The 21,670-nt window shown below is 35.4% G+C and overlaps 1 protein-coding gene across 1 annotated transcript in view; it reads left to right on the top strand.

Moving 5' to 3' along the window:
- The window catches only part of LOC139147596 (SHC SH2 domain-binding protein 1 homolog B-like), a 38,163-nt gene that overhangs the window by 13,984 nt on the left and 2,509 nt on the right, over window positions 1–21,670 (top strand). The window contains exons 6-8 of the mRNA XM_070718743.1: window positions 4,186–4,333; window positions 20,219–20,469; window positions 21,319–21,429. Coding sequence (XP_070574844.1) covers window positions 4,186–4,333; window positions 20,219–20,469; window positions 21,319–21,429 — 510 coding nt within the window. The remainder of the gene's footprint in view (window positions 1–4,185; window positions 4,334–20,218; window positions 20,470–21,318; window positions 21,430–21,670) is intronic.

Below are 21,670 nucleotides of genomic sequence, written 5' to 3' on the forward strand. Positions count from 1 at the left end.
ATTGTATGCAGCCAACAAATAAATACCCAGTAGTCCTTGACCTTGAGCCTTAATAAAATTTACAACATGAAATGTATTAACATAGGGCTACAGTTAAAAACTAGACTTTAGTAATGTTCGATATACAATGTAATTTGATTAATAGTCCAGTCAATCTACGAGATTTTGGCACCTAACCCACCACAAATTGCAACAGAATTTTTTTCTTCAGAATGCATTTCAGAGAGGTACCCAGAACAATATATTAAAAGTTTACTCGAATCCACATTGGGGAAATATGTCTAATTTGCATAAATCAAATATGGCTGCCAGAAATCCGATAAAATAGCATAATTGGCCATACCTCACATATTAAACAAGCTATTTGAGTGATTTCAAAGTCTGACACTAGTTATTTGGCTCAGGGAATCATTTTGGAGGTATAATGTTTTATATGGGCACTTCACTAATTTGCATAATTCCAATATGGCGGCCAACATTCCTACAAAAGACGTTTTCGGTCATATACCACATATTAAACAAGCTCTTTCAGTAATTTTAAAGTTAAAAGTATATTTCTTTGGAATGGACACATGATTTTCGAGATGCAATGATTTGCATAGGTAATTTGTTGATTTGCATAAATCCAATATGGTGGCCAACATACCTACAAAAGAAATTTTCTGTCATGTACCATTTATTAACCCTTTTGGCGCCAAGGTCTATTTTTGTCAACTTTATAAAATGTACCACAGTCATTTTTTCTGCCTTTTTCCAAAATTTTGATAAAAATGTAGCTGATGAAAAATGATATCCATTTGGTCAAAAATTATGAAAAAACGTACAGAAAAGTTCGCAGAAGTTGGTAAAATATTGCATAAACATTTTTGTGTAAAAAATTACATCAGTCAAAGGGTTAAACAAGCTATTTCTGAGATTTCAAAGACAAAAGTGTATTCCTTTGGCATGGACAAACAATTTTCGAGATGCAATGATTTGCATACTTAGGTATTTCGTTAATTTGCAAAAATCCAATAGGGTTGCCAACATACATACAAAAGACATTTTCTGTCATATACCACGTATTAACCCTTTGGCGCCAAAGTCTATTATTGTTAACTATATAAAATGTATCACAGTCAATTTTTCTGCTTTCTGCCAAAATTTTGATAAAAAAATGTAGCTGCTGGAAAATGATATCCATTTGGTCAAAAATTATGAAAAAACGTACAGAAAAGTTCACAGAAATTGGTAAAATATTGCATTAAAATTTTTGTGTAAATAATTACAGCAGTCAAAGGGTTAAACAAGCTTTTTCTGTGATTTCAAAGTTAAAAGTATATTTCTTTGGCATGGATAAATGATTTTTGAGGTGCAATGATTTGCCTTGGCACTTCGTTAATTTGCATAAATCCAATAGGGCGGCCAATATACCCACAAAAGACATTTTCTGTCATATATCATGTATTGAACAATCTATTTCAGCCATTTTGAAGTTTAAATATATTTCTTGAGCATGAAGAAACACCTTTTGCGGTTCAATGTTTTTAAAAGACACTTTGATAAGTTTCAGAAATTAAACATGGCTGCCAAATTAATGACCAAATAGCTTTTTATATAAATAAGGTTCTGTAGAGATTTTAGCAACCGGAATATCAAGAAAAAACTGTTAAGAGGGCACTGCACCCAATGCAGCGTATTTTGCTCAAAATAATTTTTGCAAATATTCATCCAATTTGATTAATTTGTTAACCCAAGATTAAAAATTGGTTAGGCTCACCTTTTAGCTTGGCAAGCAGTCGTAAGTTGCATGCTATAGAAGGGGTAATTTATGCAAATCACCCGATTTTCTGCTTCCCTTTTATCCGAATTTCAAGATTTGCAAAGAATATAACTCTAGTCTGGCTGGGTCAAATTTCCTGAAATTTTCACATTGTTTTTTTAAATGCTATATGACAAAACAACTATTTTGTTATGCAATAAAATTCTGATGCAAAAAATGTCAGACTCTTAAAAACTTGATCAACGCATGAACTCAAAAAATTGAAAATTGCATGCTTAGGAAAGGCTTAAAATTAATTCAAACAACTCATCAGCCCAGCAGAATCCAACTGTTACACGATACAAGCATGTACATCTGGAAAAATGACACTTGGAAAAATGACTCAAGATGTACTTGTTTGTATTGTGTAATAGTTGGATTCTGTTTTGGGATTAATTGTAAGCCTTTGCTAAAGCATGCAGTTTTCAGATTTTTTTGAGTCTATGTGTCCATAAAGTTTTTATGAATCTGACATTGTTTGCAATAGTGCTAAGTTTCAATTTGTGTGTATTATGGCATTTTTTATTTTGGTCATATCATTTTTTCTGTATTTAGCTTTGTTGTGTTTACTGTATTTTTGCTGTTATGTGCGATGACTTCTTGCCTGTCATCTAGGGGATCTTATAAAGATGCACCCATCCATAAGAAGGGGGTTCAGTCTAAATTAAAAACTAAAGATTTTGAACACGTCTTTTTTTAACAGTAAACATTACAGAGTACATGTTTTGACACTGTACAGTGTTAAACACCCATACAAATTTCGAAAACGCCGTACACAGATGAATCCAATGTTATATTCAGAAAGAGAATATATTATTCAGAAGACTTACAGTCATTAACAGTCGTCATATATAGAAAAATCAAAATTTTAAAAATACCGCAATTATACGGTGTCGCTCAATTTTGATCAGAATTGGTACATACCAAAGATCAACAATAAGTGTTGTTTCTATCTGCTCAGTGCAGGAAAATTATACGTTGATGTTATGACAATGATATCTGCACAACCAGAAAAACAACAAGAAATATTTAAACCAGAAAAACAAGAATGACAAAAGTAAATAACGTCTGACACTTAAGGTACTGGAGGTCAACTTTAGCAACATGCATAGCAGAGAATGTTTCAACCATGGATGTACAATAATAGACATCCATGGTTTGAGCAGGTCTGTTAATATGTCACAGTTCATAAACAATCACAGGAAATGAATAATAAGCTGTTTCAGTTACTGCCACCACTCCCGCACATAATAGGTACCCTGCATACAAATAGGTTAAAGGTCAAAAACCTCTTACTCAGATGTGTGCGCTGTTTCAGTTATTGCCACCACTCCTGCACATTTGTAGGATTTCCCCTTTTTCTGACCACATTTGCATATTTTTGACACTGAAACAACGTCACATCTCAACCCCTGCATCTACCTGTACACCAATACTGAGATGGTAGCTTTCGCGGTATGGGAGCCTTTGCATGTGACGGACATACATCCGCACATACATACCTAAAAACATACAGACAGATATACAGACGCCGTAGACTCACCATATAAGCTCTTTTTGGTATTTATATCAATACCAAATATGAGCTAAAAATGAATGTCGAAGGACTTAACAGTTTCTTCTTGATAGTTTCCTAGTGCTAAACACTATACCAAACCCTTATTTATATTAGAAGCTATTAAGCCATAGAGCATTAATATGGCAGCCATATTTAATTTATGCAAATTATCAAAGGTTCTTTGTAAAAATTGAACCACTAAGAGTGTTTCTTCATACCCAAGAAAAATATTAAAAATTTAAAATCACTGAAATAGCTTGTTTAATGCGTGGTATATGACCGACAATGTCCTTTGTAGGTAAGTTGGCCACCATATTGGATTTATGCAAATCAACAAATTACCTATGCAAATCATTGCATCTCGAAAATCATTTGTCCATGCCAAAGAAATATACTTTTAACTTTAAAATCACTGAAATAGCTTGTTTAATACGTGGTATATGACCGAAAATGTCTTTTGTAGGAATGTTGGCCGCCATATTGGAATTATGCAAATTAATGAAGTGCCTATATGAAACATTATACCTCCAAAATGATTCCGTTAGTCTAATAACTAGTGTCAGACTTTGAAATCACTGAAATGGCTTGTTTAACATGTTATATATGGCCAATTATGCTATTTTGTCGGATAGTTGGCCGCCATATTTGATTTATGCAAATTAGTCATATTTCCCCAAGGTGGATTCGAGTAAACTTTTAATATGTTGTTCTGGGTACCTCTCTGAAATGCATTCTGAAGAAAAAAATTCTGTTGCAATTTGTGGTGGGTCTAACCCTATTTTGACTGGACTATTATCAACCCCAGCTATGTTTCCCAATTTCTCAGAATCTGCCGCCAGAGACAGTTATCAAAGAGTATGAAAGCCCCCAGCCAGCACTCAGTAACTGCCATGATGGAGACACTGTCCTGGTATACCCTGGCACCTATCCTGCCGATGGATTCTATGATCTGCAGGACTCTATCACAATCAGAGGTAACGTGAATAAAAAAACTCAAAGCAACACTTGTCTGCCTAGCCCACACAGGCACTTTGATTACCGTACAGAAAATTTTTAAAAAGTACTCCTCAATGTGTGCAAGCTGAAATTCCAGTCTGTAACCATTATTATAATATGCTTGGCTGGAATCCGGCAATCTGATTGGCTGGAGCCGGGGTTTATATTCTCAACAAGAAGACCTGCGCGCCGCGTAACATTTTTGAGCTCGCGCAAATTTCGAACGCCAACTTGAGAGCTCAACGCGCCATAATATCGAACAAGTCTATGGCTTCAGATTGATTTTGATTGTTAAATTTTAGTCTAGTGCAGCTTGACGAACCAACATATGAAGAGTTTCTGTAAGCAGCGGAGGCTATGTAACAACAACATAATTTTTTAAAGTTTTATGAGCGTTTTTTGGAGTAAAATTCTTCAAGTTTGATGTCTAATCGCGATATCGATGCGTTGCATAACCGTATTTTATGAATTCAACTGTGCACGCGCGCGCGTTCTGAAACGTTCTTTTTTCGAGTTTGTATGAGGCTGGGCGCTCCGCTATCCTGAACTCTCGTTCCAACTTCGGCCCTAAATAACGAAATTGTCCACTTGTTTTTAACTTTAGCATATTATAATGAGGTTATAAACGGTGCGCTCGGGTATTTGGTTGCGGATATAAGACCTCTGGGGTGAAAATTAGCATATTTGGGTGAAATAATCACCTCGCTTCGCTCGGTGATTATTTCCCGCCAAATATGCTAATTTTCACCCCAGAGGTCTTATATCCGCAACCAAATACCCTCGCTTGCCGTTTATAACCTCTAATTAGTTTCTCTGCCTAACCATTTGTGCAAAAATCTGAAATGGCACATATTTAGCAGCTTACAGAATCATTTCTTTACAAAGGCAAAATATTTCTTAAAAGATCACCTGTTCAATTCTGTATATATATATATATATATATATATATATATATATATATATATATATATATATATATATATATATATATATATATATATATATATATATATATATATATATACAGTGAACCTATTAAGTGCATGTGTACAGGTCCTTATCAAGAATATTTGATCTAGGCACAACAAGTGAATTTAATTTGACCCATGCACAAAGGACAGGCAAGGACACCACTTACCTCAAGTTGTCAGCTTGTTAGCATTCCGTCTAGACACTACTTCAACCTGGTCAAGGTGAATGGGTCTCTATTCATTTCTTGGTGTCATCACTTTTGCTTTTGTTTAGTGCCATTGTGCAAACTCAAGGTTGACAAACAGTGAAGTGCTTTGATAGGTTGGATTGAATTCTTTATTCAGTTGTTCGGTAAGTTGTGTGATTGGATATCTTGCTTTGTACTTTGAGTGCTGTGATTTTTCCCACCAAAAATTTCAGTGCAACATTTCACCAATTTTCCCGAATTTGTCTGAAATTTTTTTGATAGTTTTGGACCAAATGGACGTACCTTTATATTGGGTACAGTTTTTGATCAATAGTTTTGGAAAAAATCTGAAAAAAATTGTCTAGCTCTGAAAAAAATTGTTGAAGTTCAATATAGGCAAAAGAAATTGACATTGGCACTCAGAGGGTTAACTAGGAATTAATTTATTTTACTTTTTTATTTGGTGTTGAATATTGGTAATTTGGTGTTGCATTTTGACAATTTTAGTGTTGTACTGTCATGGAAATCTACATCTTTGTAGGAACAATTGGTTTTGAAATTACAATGTTACTGGGCTTGCAGGATGTTGACCATTCATAACCTTGTATTGTAAACTTTTTTCACTGACTTCAAATGCCTGTGTGCACATTCTGTCATAGCACATAATGCACCTTTTTCATCACAATGCAGTTACCAGGCTACTTTGAAGTTCAATAGCAGCAAAGTTTGTAAACCAGCGTTTGTGACCGTGGGAATACTTGCTTCAAGTAAACATGAGCCACTGGTCCTTTGTTTCCTATTGTAGCTCTATGACAATGTTTTACTTCATATCAATTTGGACTTGTCTGCCTCTTTCCTGTGAAAAGTTACAGGACATACTGACTGTGAAAGCTTACATACAGTTTGCTGTTATTTTGAATGTTCAGTCGGCACAAAGGTGATTTTGACATCATTGAACATCAATATTAGTGTTATAAACCACTAATTTTTTTTCCAAAAAGAAAACAATCATTTGTGATGTTTATAATTCGATCATGAATAGTATCCGCTAATTTGTACTTGTAATTGTTTTAATTTGGTTTGAAATTCACAACTTTTGATCGTGGAATCCCATCAATTTGTACCCAGTGTTCACATACTGAAAGCCCTAAATTCAGCTTGTTTGTGTAAACAAATTAAGATAGACTTTTGATCTACCATAAGCAGCGACTGGAATTTAAAATAGTTTCTTTTCTCCCCTGAGTGATACATACAGCAAGATAGTTTTGTCTCAGTTTCAACTCCACACGACACCAACTGTCATACCATTGCCTTACAATGAGCCATGATGTGTTGAATTACATCATTCAGGAGTGCAGTCTTTCACATTCTATGACAATTTGATACACCGCATGGCCAGTAATTTGATATACAGACAATGTTGTACATACCAGACAAAACCAAAACTCTGACAGAATTCAAATATGACCAAAAATAGAAATTCAAGTCATTCTTAGTTCATTCATTCTTTCTGAAAAAAGATGCAGCCAGAGTGTAGCTATCAATATTTTTCTGAACAGTTATATTTCAATTTATCACATTTAGATAAATTCAGCAAATGATTCACAGACTTCGTAAGTATTGTAAAAAGACCTTATTCTTTCCCTTCATAAAAAGGTACATGGAATCGTAGTAGTTTATTTTCTAAAAGCAAAACTTGTTCTAATGAAAGACTCAATTATGATCTATGCCAAAGCTGAGAGACTTTTGCGTTTTGTCAAACCAAGCAGATAAAATGATAAAAATGTAAAGTAAATTTTGTAAATTTTGACTTATTTGTTGAAGCAAATACTATACAGTGTCTCATTTATGAACTTTGAGAAAATGTGAAAAAAAGTTAGTTTGATGCCGATCGTCAGTTTGCAATTTATTGACCTATGATGAGATGGAAGTCATCAAATGCATTGACGACACTGAACCAAATACCTTTAATTTGAATGTTTAGACTACGTAGGATTGGAACGTGAAGCCAGGCCACCTCTGCCTGTATTTGTATAAGGTCATGCATACTGTTTCCCATCTAAATTTGTTATGTGTAAACGATACATCTTCTATATTTGGAGTATACCGCAAGTTGTCATGAGTGTGTTTTTCCTGTTCTGTCTGGGTGGGGCCTGAAGGCCAGACGATTGTCAACTCAACAAAAACCTGACAAATCTTGAGCAGGTAAAACACGAATCATCAAGGACCTCTTTGCTTCAAGAATTTCAGACAGTCATTTTGTGGTTTTATGTTTTTGGAGGTTTTTGAAGAGCTGTTAAATGACACTAGACTACAGGAAAACTATCTTGTCATTTGCAAGCTATGTGCATGATAAACTCACTTACAGAGCTTGAAAATCATAAGACAGATTATTATAGACTTTGTTCTTCTGTAGCGTGGCCATGCTGTTCGTCAGTTTTCATAAATCACTTCGGACAGAAACAAGTCACAATAACGAGGAGGAATTTCTCACACGGCAAGAAAAGAGATATTTATACCTCAGCTAGCTTTGCATATAGGTGTTTTATGTTGTCGGGGGCAGATAACTCACTGACCTGCATTCAGAGCTCCATCTTAACCAGCATGTACTGACATTTCTATGAGGGAAGAATATAGCTAGGCAGACATAAACCAGTCATAGGCCACAAAGAATGTTCAGTAATTACTCATTCACCGGCTTGTATTTCACTCAACAGACTTTCATTACGTGAATTCAATGCTGAGTGAATCACGTACCTCTCGCCTTTCCACTGTGTTATCTGAAAACTGATGACCAGAATCTGTCTGGCCTGATTACTTGTAATGTAATGTAAACTCTCTCTACTCGGAGTTCCTCATTGGTGATGCAATGTCATTCTATCTGTCTGCCTGTACTCCGCATCCTCATGTCATTTATGGGCACTCCCAGTTTGGCTGCAAAGTGCTCATGGCCTCACTGAGCCTGACTTCAGAGATAAGAAACTTATTCATTGAATATAAGGGACATGGGAGAATATTCTGTCTTGCGTAGTCATGAATCAGTCATTCAGTCGGTTGACAGAAAAGTGTAATTCTTTCATATTTGAATGTTGATAATATACAGAAAAAAATATTAATATTGAATGTTGGTCATAGAATAATAGAATGATTTGCTAATATTGTAATCATGTCATTTAATTTGGCAAGTTTTCATGAATTTTATATTTGCCATGGAAACCCCAGGAAGTTTAATATTTCTCAGTTATTCTGTGTTTCCTCTGGCTTCTGAAATTTTTTAGTAAATTTACGAATTGGGTTTTGAAACTTTTCGTAAATTTTGAAATTCATAAGTAAACTTAACCGTTCCAATACGGAATATCATTCAGTCAAATTCAAATTAAGTACAAAATGTGCTTAGACAGAACTATTCTGAGGTTTGGGGGCCTTGAGCTCTCAATCAACTAGCTGCTTCTTGCATTCGTTATTTACGAATCAACAATGAATAAAATTAGTAAATCATCTAAAAAATTAGTAATTTTACGAATTTGAGAGTGGCAGAGGAAATACAGTGCAGTTATTTTGAATGTTTATTCTGTGCATAAAGTATATTTTCTTGGTATTCTCGCTGAACCAAATATTAACCCTTTTCCTGCCAAGTCCATATTTCACCACCAGGTCAAGATGGTTAAAATTAATGAAACACAACGTATTCAATATGATGTATTTTAACATAATACTGTACATTTGAAGGCTGTTGAAAACATAATACTGTAAAGTTGATTTTTTTGGGACAAAAGATGCTATAACATACCAAGCCAAGTGGGTGAAAATACGTCATGTTTTGGCTCAATACCGCTTTTTACTGACTTAGCTGATGGGGAAGTGATACAGTTATTACTGTCTGGCAGGAAAAGGGTTTAAGCTAGTCAACACAGAGTATTAAATGTATGGCATTTATTGTTATTGTTGATGATTGCATCAAAGTCCATGCGAAAACTCAGTCGTGAACAATAACAATATGCCTGATGGATGTACAAGGTGACAAGCACCATACTCCATGTGTTGTTAGATGTATACGATGATTCTCGAAGGTTTGTGACCATAGGCAATAGCAGATTCTAGTATGTGTACACTGTATGTATGAACACACTGAGCAAGCGTGCAGCTATTGATATTTTGGCTTTAAGTCTGACATGCATGATAGAGACAGATATAGCATTAAATGTCTTTTTTCAACCAGTCTTGGGTTTTATTTTTGCATATGATTATATCCTGGTATCATGTTGCATGGCAGTGTTGTGAGCACTATGTTTGGTAGCAACGCTGATGTCACAGTACACGATCTCCCTGATTGGTATAGATAGTCATTGATCCTCATTTGATGACTCATTGTAAATTGATTCAGAAGATGACATCTCAGTGACCTAAACAGGGGCTGTTCACAAATGATGTCATTGTTCTCTCATTAATATGCAAAAACAAACATTTGTCTGCATTTTTAGATTACACTTTTGGAGATTACGCATGCAAAAATGATGAAAATACCACTCACTAGGCAACTGCTAGTGTAATAATGAACACTAAGAGACGTATTTACGGCTCAGACGACAAGCTGTAGTAACAGCCATGCACGCGACGTTGACAAAATTTGTCCACATTTCAAGCAGCAGTGTCCATTGTTGCACTTGTGTAAATATATGTAGTTGCAAATTTGCCAGAACTGCAATTATATGTGCAGACATTAACAAATGTTCAAATATAAGTGAAGATAATGTATGGTACGACAGATTCTGTCAGCAGGGGAAAATTCAGTATCAATTTTGATCAAGTTACATTGTAATGAATGTCTGACTGATAGATCCCATTGTTTGTTTAATTTCCTGTTGTAAACCGTCTCCCTCGCTCATTAGATCTGCTAAAGAGGTATTTTGTTGATAGGTGATACGTGTATTTTTTCTGATAGTTGTGACCCATCCACCCTATTTCAACATATAATGGTCCAACTTTGCCATTAAAGAAAGTAATAGAAATTGGGCTCAACCATTGTGGCAACAGGTCAATCTTAGACCATGTCGTCTGTGTAGACTCTAGTATGCAGTGTACTTGAATGATCAAATTCGGTTGAGAAAAGACATACACTTGCATGACAAAAAACAACAAAAGTTCACATTGTAAGGAATTTCAAGTGATGGATGTCTTCCATGTGTAAAATATGTGATTTCTGTTCAATGTTTTGAGTCAGTTCTTAAATTTTTATCTTGAAATAATCTAAGCAATTTATGTGGACAGCTGATTTCCATTCTATATAATTTTTGAAAGAGTTACTGATGTCAAAGATTGTGTTTTTAATTTTAAGCAGAGAGAAATTTCTTTGTAGAATTCATGGCAATCAGCACATTCCATGATGTATCAGCATATTGATTATTCCAAGTATTTTTCATACAGATAAAGAGCAGTAGACTGCCACCTTGCAGATGTATCTAATATGCCATTGTCTGAAAATTTTCGTAAATTCTCCTCATATTGCAGAGTATGTTTTCTTTTAATATTCTGATGGATTTTAGAGCAAAAAGGAGTAATAATGAGAAAGTAGAACATTATGATAAAACTACATGTATAAATTGTGTTCAAGGTGAAAATAACCTGAGTAATAAAATGCTTACATATATATACATGTACCTATCATCATGTTTATTTTGAGACGATGAAAATTGCCTTTATGTAAAGCCTGATGAAAAGTCAATTATTATTTGAGCTTCAGAAAACAAAACAAGAACGCCAGAAATAAACTCCATTTAATTTGTAAATGGGTTTGTCAAAAGGTCACACAGGAACAAATGACATTCCAGGGAATAAATTCCTCCTGGTGTAGTTTGCTGTTGTCCTTGATTCTGTCGCTTATTCAGAGCTCCGGGCTCAACAGACAAAATACTTGCAAAAAGGGGGTGCTGAGGAAACCCAGTATCTATCTGAAGCTTGTTTCCTTTTATTGCTTTGTCTTTATTCTCACATCCAGCAAGCAATATTACCAACATTGTAAGTTTTTTAAAAGTGGCATTTCCATCGATTTTTGTTTCCTCCAATAATTAAATAGAGAAATTCCTAACTGCTGACAATAATGAAAAATGATTTTTTCCTCCCTGTTCCTATTCATTCTCTGAGCTTTCATTTGGCCTGGATGGACAGGTGTGCGCGGCAATGGCTTTACATATTTGAATTATTAACCTCATTTTCATTCATTTCCACATTTTGAATTATTGATTCAGAAACAGGAAATAATTTCTGCAAATTTTTAATTCACATGACGTCAAGCGCCATTCTTCCATTTTATAATACCAAGAAAAGTTTATTTGTAAATCCATATATGTGTCTGTTTGCGGCTCTTCATGATTCAGAGTCCAGAATTGTATGAGCAGAGGATAACCTGTGTTGACAAAGAGAAGGGAAAATCTAAAAATTATCAATATTATTGATTCATCATCGTGTTGTGATTTTTAACGGAAAAAAAAGTAAAAATATTATTGTAGATCCAATCAGGCTGTCTCGGAAGATGTTGAAGTACTGTCAGATATGAAGACCTTGCTGATTTCCTTTTTTGTATTTTTTGTTCAATCTGTTCTCACAGAATAGCACTCCATGTTGTAATCGTATCACAATGCCTGCTGTTTAAGTTGTCGTCACAGCTTCTTTAGGTTGGGCGTAATTGTTGACGCATGAATTTTGATATGACTAGAATTCATTTGTCAACAATTCACATACAGTACACGAAGCACCGTGTGGGAAAAGCTAATACATTGAATTTCAATGTACCTCTAGGCAGAAGAAGAAATAAATAAACTTTGTTTGATAGAAAGAAACTGATGGAAAAAATAATCATAAGTAATAACTACTGTTTCTTTTAATCCTTTGAGTGCTGTAATTTTTCCCACCAAAATTGTAGTGTAACATTTTACCAGTTTTATGAATTTTCTGGTCATATTTTTCATAATTTTGGACTGAGTGGACAGTACATTTCATTTGCTACAGTTTTTTATCAAAATTTTGGCAAAAATCTTGAAAAATTGACTGGGGTATATTTTATGAAGGTGGCAAAAAATTGACTTTGGCAGTCACAGGGTTAAACGTAAAACTGTACACATGTGGCCTTGCTAGACACAGACCAATGTAAAGGTGGATTACATTATGACAGCACAGGCAGAGAAATGCATATCTTCACAAGGGCTGACTCTAATGATGGAATGAAATCAAATTACACCTTTAGAAAACACATTAGGCTGCCCACGTCAGGCATTTCCTTCTCCAATCAAATATCCTTTTCTGCTCATTGCATGATTCATGACCTTTCCATTAATGAATACCGGACGATAAAAGTCGTCATTTAAAGTACAGCTGCAAATTTTAATCTTTTCTTTCCCACTTTCCTGTGTGCTAGTCCCACGACATCATTGAAGATCATGGGATTAAATTAAAATGGTGCCAAAGGAAGCATATTGCATTTCCCGTTTGTGAGAAATTTTAGAAAATTCCAATCTCTCAAGTTTAAGTCAAAATTCCAACATTAGGATGAAAATTGGTTGCTTTTGTGTAATGTTTTGGTATTTAGTGTAAGACTTTACCAACATCCTGTAAGTCTGATGAAGGGCAATTTTTTTGTTTGATTGAAAATAAGTCTGATGAAGAGCAATTTTACTTTCTTTTTTGATTGAAAATAAAAACAGAGTAAACATGTATACCATTGCTTTATTCATGTATAGCCATTGCGTCTGTTCCTGGTTTCAATCTTTGTCAAAATAGTCTCACTTCTGTAAATGGCACAATACTGTGCATATTAGTGCCTGCAAAAATTGCTCGAATTGTTGCTCTTTCTTTTGACACCCTGCTTATTTTTTCATTTCACAACCTGTCTGGGTTTTTTTTGGACAAGTTTTGTTTTCCAAATCAGTTACTTCCTTTTTATGCATCTTTCAACCGCAAATTTCCCCGATTTTTCAATTTCCAACATCCCTTCCTTCATCAATGACAGGAAGAAATATTGCTCAAATTAACCACTCTGTGAAAGGAAATACTTCTCCATGAGATTCACTGTATAGTTCCAGGTCATGTTTTTCAAGTGGCACTAGTAAAGTTACATGATTTTTTCCTTCAACAAGATAATTATATCAGGTAATAGAGTGTCTTTCCAGCCAATATTCCTGTGAATTACCAATAGTTTCTATTATGTGGTCATTCGTGCCAATTAAATTTTGTATTATTATTAAAAGTTACAGAACACAAAACCCGGATGTAGACTCGCTCGCTACGGCATCGCGAGTTTTCTGGCTCTTCTTTTTTTTCGCCTTTTTGTGGCGTTGAACGTTTTTTTTCGTCTTTTTTTTGGCAATTGCCCTGTTGATTGACTATTTGAGCTGTCAAGTCTGTGCGATCTGAGCGGATCTTCTCTCTCCTCGCGGCGATTTTTCTGTCGTTTTCGTTTCTTCGTCGTTGTTAGCTCCGTGAGCTTGTTCTTGACAATGGCCGAAGGTGTTAATCAAGACTTTCAGCAACCACCTGTTGAATGGACAACCGTCGGTCATGGCGGTCAGCCTGAACGTCGTGAGTTCACTGTCTTTATCTTTGAACGATCATTTATTGACTTTGGAGAGTCAAAGAGGAACCCTCTGACTACTGAAGAACTTTATCATAGTTTGATCCAGGATATTCACTTCGAGAATTTGATCTCTGTACAAAAAGTACGCGCTCTGTGGCGTATTTACGTCAGAGACAGGCAATGCCAGCTGCAACTATTGAACAATGGTATCACAATCCGAGGAAAAGCTGTAGACATTCTCGAGCACAACCCGTTTTCTCTCGCAAGCAGAATGCGTGCCTTAGGGGCAACCCGAATCCGAGTGAGAGATCTTCCGCATTCTGTGGATGACAGCGCTCTACGCGACACTCTTATAGAGCAAGGATGTAACATTATGTCGGAAATTGTGCGAGAAAGAATCAGATACAATGGAAAGCTGACAAATTGTTTTAATGGTGACCGTGTGGTATACGTGGAGTTACCGACAGATTTTACACTACCCCGTACGGGGCTGAAAGTCTGCGGTTTTCCGATACGCTGTTTTCATCCTGGGCAGAATGTACCAATCAGAAGACCTGCGTACCCTGAAGATCCACACTCTCCCTATTCGGCACTGGATAACATGTCTACCTCACAACACATTGTGCGAAATAGTAACTCTGGGTTTGATACAAAGCATGCAAAGAACAATGATCTCAATGCGCGGCGTCGCAATGGTAATCATCCGTCTCAACCCGATTCCGACGGCCGTCGAAGCGATGGACAACGTTATCGTCATGCGCAAGGAGTCGAAGAATATCACCGTACTCAAGTGAGTCCAACTACTGAAAGTTTACAAGTGATTGACGATGCCCATCAGCGTTTTGTTGCCTCAACGCATGAAGATTCTACAGACGCTCCGAACATGGACAGCCTATCTACGTCGTCAGGTAGCTCAGAGACTCTGTGTCAAATACCAACAGCCAAAACAGATAATAGTACTGCTACAATAGCTACACCTTATAATACGCAGACTAAAAGTAAGAATGACACTTGTAATGAACCAGAAAGTCAAGCCGCCACCAATACACAAGGTAAAAGAAGTACATATAAAATTCAAAGTTTCTTTAAATCAAGTCAAAAATCGAAAGCAAAAATCAATCAAAATGAAACCAATCTACTCCAAAGGATCATATGCAGACACGTTCAAAATCAAAGAAGTAATTTATGTGTTTTAATTTGTTGCTCTTTATATCTTAGTTCTTTGTGTTTTTACTAGCTTGATATCATGGAAAGCATCAACATATTATCAGTTAATGTCAAGGGTATACGTGATAAATCAAAGCGTACAAAGTTTTTAAAATGGATCAAGCGTCAAAAAGCGACTTGTGTTTATTGCAAGAGACGTATTTAACACCGGAATTAGCAAATCAATTTCAGAAGGAATGGGGTGGAAGTTGCTTTCACTCATTTGCAATAACAAATCACAGTAGAGGTGTTTCTGTTCTTGTTAACCGTAATTTACATTATGAATGTCTTCATGTTGCATCTGACCAGGACGGAAGAGTTCTCCTTGTGAATCTCAAGATTAGTAATTTTTGTCTTTCATTGATCAACATATATGCACCAAATAACCCAAAACAAAGATTGTCATTTTTTACCAACCTTACCACCTGGATTAGTGAACATGATCTTTATAATGTTATTATTGGAGGGGATTTTAATACCGTTTTGAATCCTGAGTTGGACAAAAACGGTGGTAAAAAACCCGATCAAACAGTCTCATGGTATATTCAAAATAGTATGTGTAAGAACTTTCAGCTCATTGATATTTGGAGAGTACAACATCAAAATTGTAAGCAGTATACATGGCGTCAGACTCAACCAGTTGTGGCATGTTGACTAGATTATTTTTTGGTGTCCAAAACCTTAACCTGCAAAACTCTAAAGTCCTCTATAAAATCGTGTTTTCTGTCTGACCACCAGGCGATATTTCTCAACTTATCCACGTGTTCTGTCGAAAGGGGACCAGGACTTTTTCGATTAAATATTTCTGTACTAGACGACTCGGAATATATCAAGGGTGTTAAAAGAGTGGTAGAAGATACAGTGTCTGAATTAAATGATATTTCGAAAAAGCTCCTATGGGACATCATAAAAAAGAGAATTAAACATTTTAGTATACTGTACTCCCAAAATGCATCCGCAAAAAGGAAAAACAGGTACAATGAACTTGAGAAAGAATTGCAGTCGATTGAGGAAAAAATAGATGAAACACTTGACTCCAGCTTACTTGCTGAATATAGTACCCTTAAAACAGAAATCCAAACACTGTATGATAAGCAATTGGAAGGTGCCCGAGTGAGAGCTAGAGCCACCTGGTCAATGCAAGGAGAGAAATGCACTAAATATTCTTGAACTTGGAACGCCGTCGTAATGCACAGAATACGATAGAGTCATTAAAATACAATGGAACATCTGTAAATTCTACTGACCAAATCTTGGACTGCTGCTTGAATTTTTACAAACACTTGTATTGCTCCACCAACATCCCAACCAATGAAATACGGAGCTATCTAGAACGAATTAACACCCCAGAACGTGTAACAGACAATGAAAGGAAAATTTGTGACTTGACACTTTCTTTTCATGAATGCACAAAAGCAGTTGAAAACTTGAAAAATGGCAAAACTCCTGGCCCAGATGGGCTACCAGCGGAATTCTACAAACGTTGCTGGGACTTTGTTGGACCACTTGTCTACAATTCATATGTTGAAGGATTTGAAACAGGTGAATTATCCAGCTCTCAGAGTCGAGCCACAATTCGTCTTTTGCATAAAAAAGATGATCGTGAATCACTGAACAATTGGAGACCAATTAGTCTTTTAAATACTGATTATAAATATTAGCACTTGCACTTGCTCGAAGACTCCAAATTACTTTACCTCATATTATTAATACGGACCAAACTGCATACATAAAAGGCCGCTACATTGGACAAAATATTCGTTTAATCAAAGACATCATTGATTATGCAGACGACGAAGAATTGAATGGAGCTATTTTATTCCTTGATTTCTCAAAAGCCTTCGACTCATTAGAATGGAACTTCTTATTTGAAGTGCTCACTAAATTTGGCTTTGGTACACAGTTTATTCACTATATCAAAACTATTTATTATCGTTGTGAAAGCAGCATCATCAACAATGGATGGAGTACCTCATATTTTAAGTTGAACAGAGGTATCCGACAAGGATGTCCACTTTCTGCACTTCTCTTTCTGCTTACAGTCGAAATTATGGCCTGTCATGTAAGACAAAATACAGAAATACATGGTCTGAGTATCCCAATTAACAGTGTCACTAATTATCCAAACAGAGTAGAGATTAAAATATCTCAAGTTGCCGACGACACCACACTTTTTGTTTCTGATGATACATCAATTCCTGCTTCAATTGCTGTAGTCACACAATTTGGTGAGTTATCGGGTTTGAAACTGAATATCACAAAATCACAAGGTTTATGGCTGGGAAACTGGAAAAATCGGGAAGATAAACCAGCTGGACTTGTTTGGGAAAAGGAACCGATAAAATCATTAGGGATCTACTTCGGATATGACCATGCGAAATTACTTCTTTTAAATTGGGAGAAAAAAATACAGAGACTTAAATCAATATTAGAAGTCTGGGAAATAGAAAATTAACCCTTTATGGCAAAATTACCATCATTAAATCCCTTGCTATACCACAAATACTATTTACCATGACAACACTTGGATGTCCAGACATGTATCTTCAACAAATAAATCGTTTATTGTATAATTTTCTATGGAATGGAGCAAATGACAAAATTAAAAGAAAGACAATGATAGGCGAACTTCAAAAGGGCGGTATGAATATGCCGGATATTTTCAGTTTGCAGCAATCTTTGCTTGCATCATGGGTGAGGAGGTTATTCACCACAGATAACGCCAAGTGGAAAGCAATTCCCTTCAATAGATTTGAACAGTTTGGACCTGATCTTTTGATATTCAAATTTAATTATCGTAGCTATAAAGTCTTTCCTTACCTTGACCATTTAAACCTGAGTTTTACAGACAGATTATCAAAGTATGGCATGAGGCTGGTGGTGGGCAGGAAAACCTGCTCGACCCTACCCATTTAGATATACGCAATCAAATAATATGGGGGAATGAACACATTTTATACAACGGTAAAAGTCTGTTTTTTGAGAGTTGGGTTAAGTCAAATATTATTTATGTAAATGATATTATAGATCATGATATAGGTTTTATAGAAACTGAAAATATTGTTAATAATTTGAGAGATAAAAGAAATTGGATTTCCGAAATAAGCATTGTTAAGAAATCTCTCCCTTCCATTGGAAAACGAAGCTTATAGGGACTCGACTTGACCATTTTCAACGCATCCACAGCTTTCTAGTTGTACATGGAAACAAATTCTTTCTTCCACAAAACCTTTCAAAATTATCTTCGAAGTATTTTTATACAATATTTATATCCAAACGCTTTGTTCCCCCCTATAGAGAAAATGTTTTGAATCAAAAAATTAAAATTTACTCCCTCTCTCAGTGGAAGACAATCTGGATTAATCAAACTGTTGGACTTACAAATGATAGAAAATTGGCTGAATTTAATTTCAAAATCATTCACAACATTTTGCCCAATGGGCCCAACTTACGAAGATGGAGAATTGAAACTTGTGAAAAATGTAAATTTGTAATGTCCCAGACTCGTACGAGCATATGTTTATAAACTGCAAAAAACTAGGGAATTTTTGGGACCGAGTTACATCATTATTACATAGAATTGATATGCGTATTTCTGTAGACCTTCATCTCATTGTTTTTGGATATAAGCCTCTTCAAGACTCAATTTTAATCAGATTTGTCAATTTTATTATCACGCTTGCAAAATATTGTATTTTCTCATCCTGGGTTCATTTTCGAACGAAGAGGGACTGTTGCAAATCAGTACTATCGTACGATTTGTTTTATAAATACTTGTATTTCAGGTATATGATCCACAAAGTAAACAATTACAAAATTTTCCTCCCTCTTTGGAAAAAACTTCTGCAGGATTATTTACAAGAGTAAAACAAAACAGATTGCTACTCGTAATTAAATAGATAATATTCTGAGTGGAAAAGATTGTTCAAACAGAAACATACTTTAATTTACTTAGAAACCTAAGATATTGTAGCTTTTTGTAGCATTTTGATGTATCTGTCACGAAAGCTTTATATTGAACTAAATAAAAAAAAAAAAAAAAAAAAAAAAAAAAAAAAAAAAAAAAAAAGTTACAGAACACGGCAGTTCTCAAAATATACTGATAGAATTTGTGGTTTAGGTGACAGCTGGATTTTTATAACCACATCGTCACATCCTAATTTTCACAGAAATACTGCAGTTGCAGTGATGTACTTTTTCTAATTTTATGAGCTTACAAAATATAAGGAGTGACATTACAACAAGCAACATTTTTACATAATAATTCTGATGTGCAGCAAGATTTTGCTTGTCATGTACTCGCGCCTTAAAACTTGGTCAAAAATGATTTCTTAAACTGTAAATCTGCTCACTCTTTTTGGAATATTTTATTTATGTAATATGTCGCTAGTGATAACTATGAATTCTGAAAAAAATCCAGGTGCAGCTGGTGTCTAGATCCAGCACACATGAGGATGAGGAATGGAAGCCTTGACTTTTTAGACCCAACCTTGATTGTCTGATATCTGATCCATTTAGGGTGTTTTTACAGTTAAGGTGAAATGCGCTTCGAAAAATGAAAGCTATAAACCTTTGTTTAAACTTTCTTCAGTGAAACTCTCAACCTATCTCTTACCAAATCAGAGATCACCATGCAAACTTTGGTACTGGAGAAACAAATTACCATTATTTACAAATATTTGAAATTCAAAATTGCCACCTTCCCTGTGTTAACTGTTTGAGGTAAAAACAAGTTCTGTACTTTTCAGAAAACTCAGATGGGAAAATTTTTCTTACTCCAAGTGAGCCCCCACAAGTGGTAGATCAGAAAAATATTGTAAAAATTTAAGTCTGAATATCTGTCCCAGAGGCGCATTCTGGCTTAATCCAAAAGTTCTCATTCTGACAAGGTGACAAGCAACTGAACCGTTTGTTTATTATTTTTGGCTGAAGGTGTTGGAAACTGCGATGAAATCATCATTGATTGCGGCCAAGGTGGTGATATATCTGTTGACTGTCATGCCACGTGCCTCAATCTAGCCAATCTGACGTTTGTCCAGCATGGTACAGCTGAAGGCGTGATTTGTGTGCGACATGGAACGACAACGGTGGACGGCTGTAAATTTCAGTGTGACGCAAAAGGTGTTGTTGTACGCTGTGGAGCAGAGCTTGTTGTCAGGGACTGTGAAATTTATGGTGCTCAGGTATGACAAAAAACTCAGTTAGGACTCATAGCTTTGTGTGTTGATGTTAACCGTATATATTTCCAGACCAGTGTGTCAATTGTGCAATATTTCCCTTGACTGAATTTTCAAAATCTGGAAAGCTAGTTTGTGAAACACTCTGATATTACAATGTGCAGAGTGAATGGCAAAGTCAGACTAATTGTCACTCGCAGTGTTGGCAAACTCTCAGATGACTGATGTTAGAGGGCGCTGTTCAGTAAAATTTGTTGAGCTCTGTTGCTACTTTTTGCTGATACTACATTTTTAAAGTGGCATGCTGCAACATGTTGACATGAATATGTAAAACATGAGTTTCAGTCCATATAAAATTGCCAAATATGTGACAAAATATTCACTATGAACCCTACAATTTTATTTGAAAGGGACAAGGTTGGCGATTTTTCATGAATTTTGATTGATACAAGATACTACTTACATTGTTTGACATGTTGAAAGATACTGAATAAATGGGTGACCATGCATATGTTTAATATCAGTTTTAGACACAAGACATGAAACCATCACGAAAATGAATTAATGGTCTGACCATTAATTCATTTTCGCGATGGTTTCATGTCATGTCATTTATTCAGTATCTTTCAACATGTCAAACAATATAATTAGTATCTTGTATCAATCAAAATTCATGAAAATTGGCCAACTTTGTCCCTTTAACAATTTTTATGTATTTTGCTACAGAATTACTTCTTTATCATTTATATATACATGTCTTTAGATTGTTAACTGATCAGAAATGACTTTTATCGTACGGATCACACAGACGTTGTGTCTGTCACTGACATTCTGCATAATTTTATTTCTTCTCAGAGTGCTGGAGTTACAATTCATGAAGGCAGCACAGCAGTTGTCTCTAACACTGACATCCATCATTGCGGAAACATGGACGATGGAACTGCACAAGGTGGAATCCTCATAAAGGTAATGATGATTCATACAGCTGTGATAGTACATACGTTTGTCATTAAAGATCTAGCACTGGCACCAAGGTTTTGGAAACTTGAAGTACGGATCATTACACGACACAGTTTTTTATTAATTCAAATTCATGGAGAGATTTTAACCACAGTCACCTGCAACTCTCAGGGCAGCAGGTGTCTTTCAAACAATTTTGGAAAATGTGATGTAATAGTTTGAAAACTGGTACATGACAAAAATGAAG

Source organism: Ptychodera flava, chromosome 13, assembly GCF_041260155.1.
Source record: "Ptychodera flava strain L36383 chromosome 13, AS_Pfla_20210202, whole genome shotgun sequence".
NCBI classification, from domain to species: Eukaryota; Metazoa; Hemichordata; class Enteropneusta; family Ptychoderidae; genus Ptychodera; species Ptychodera flava.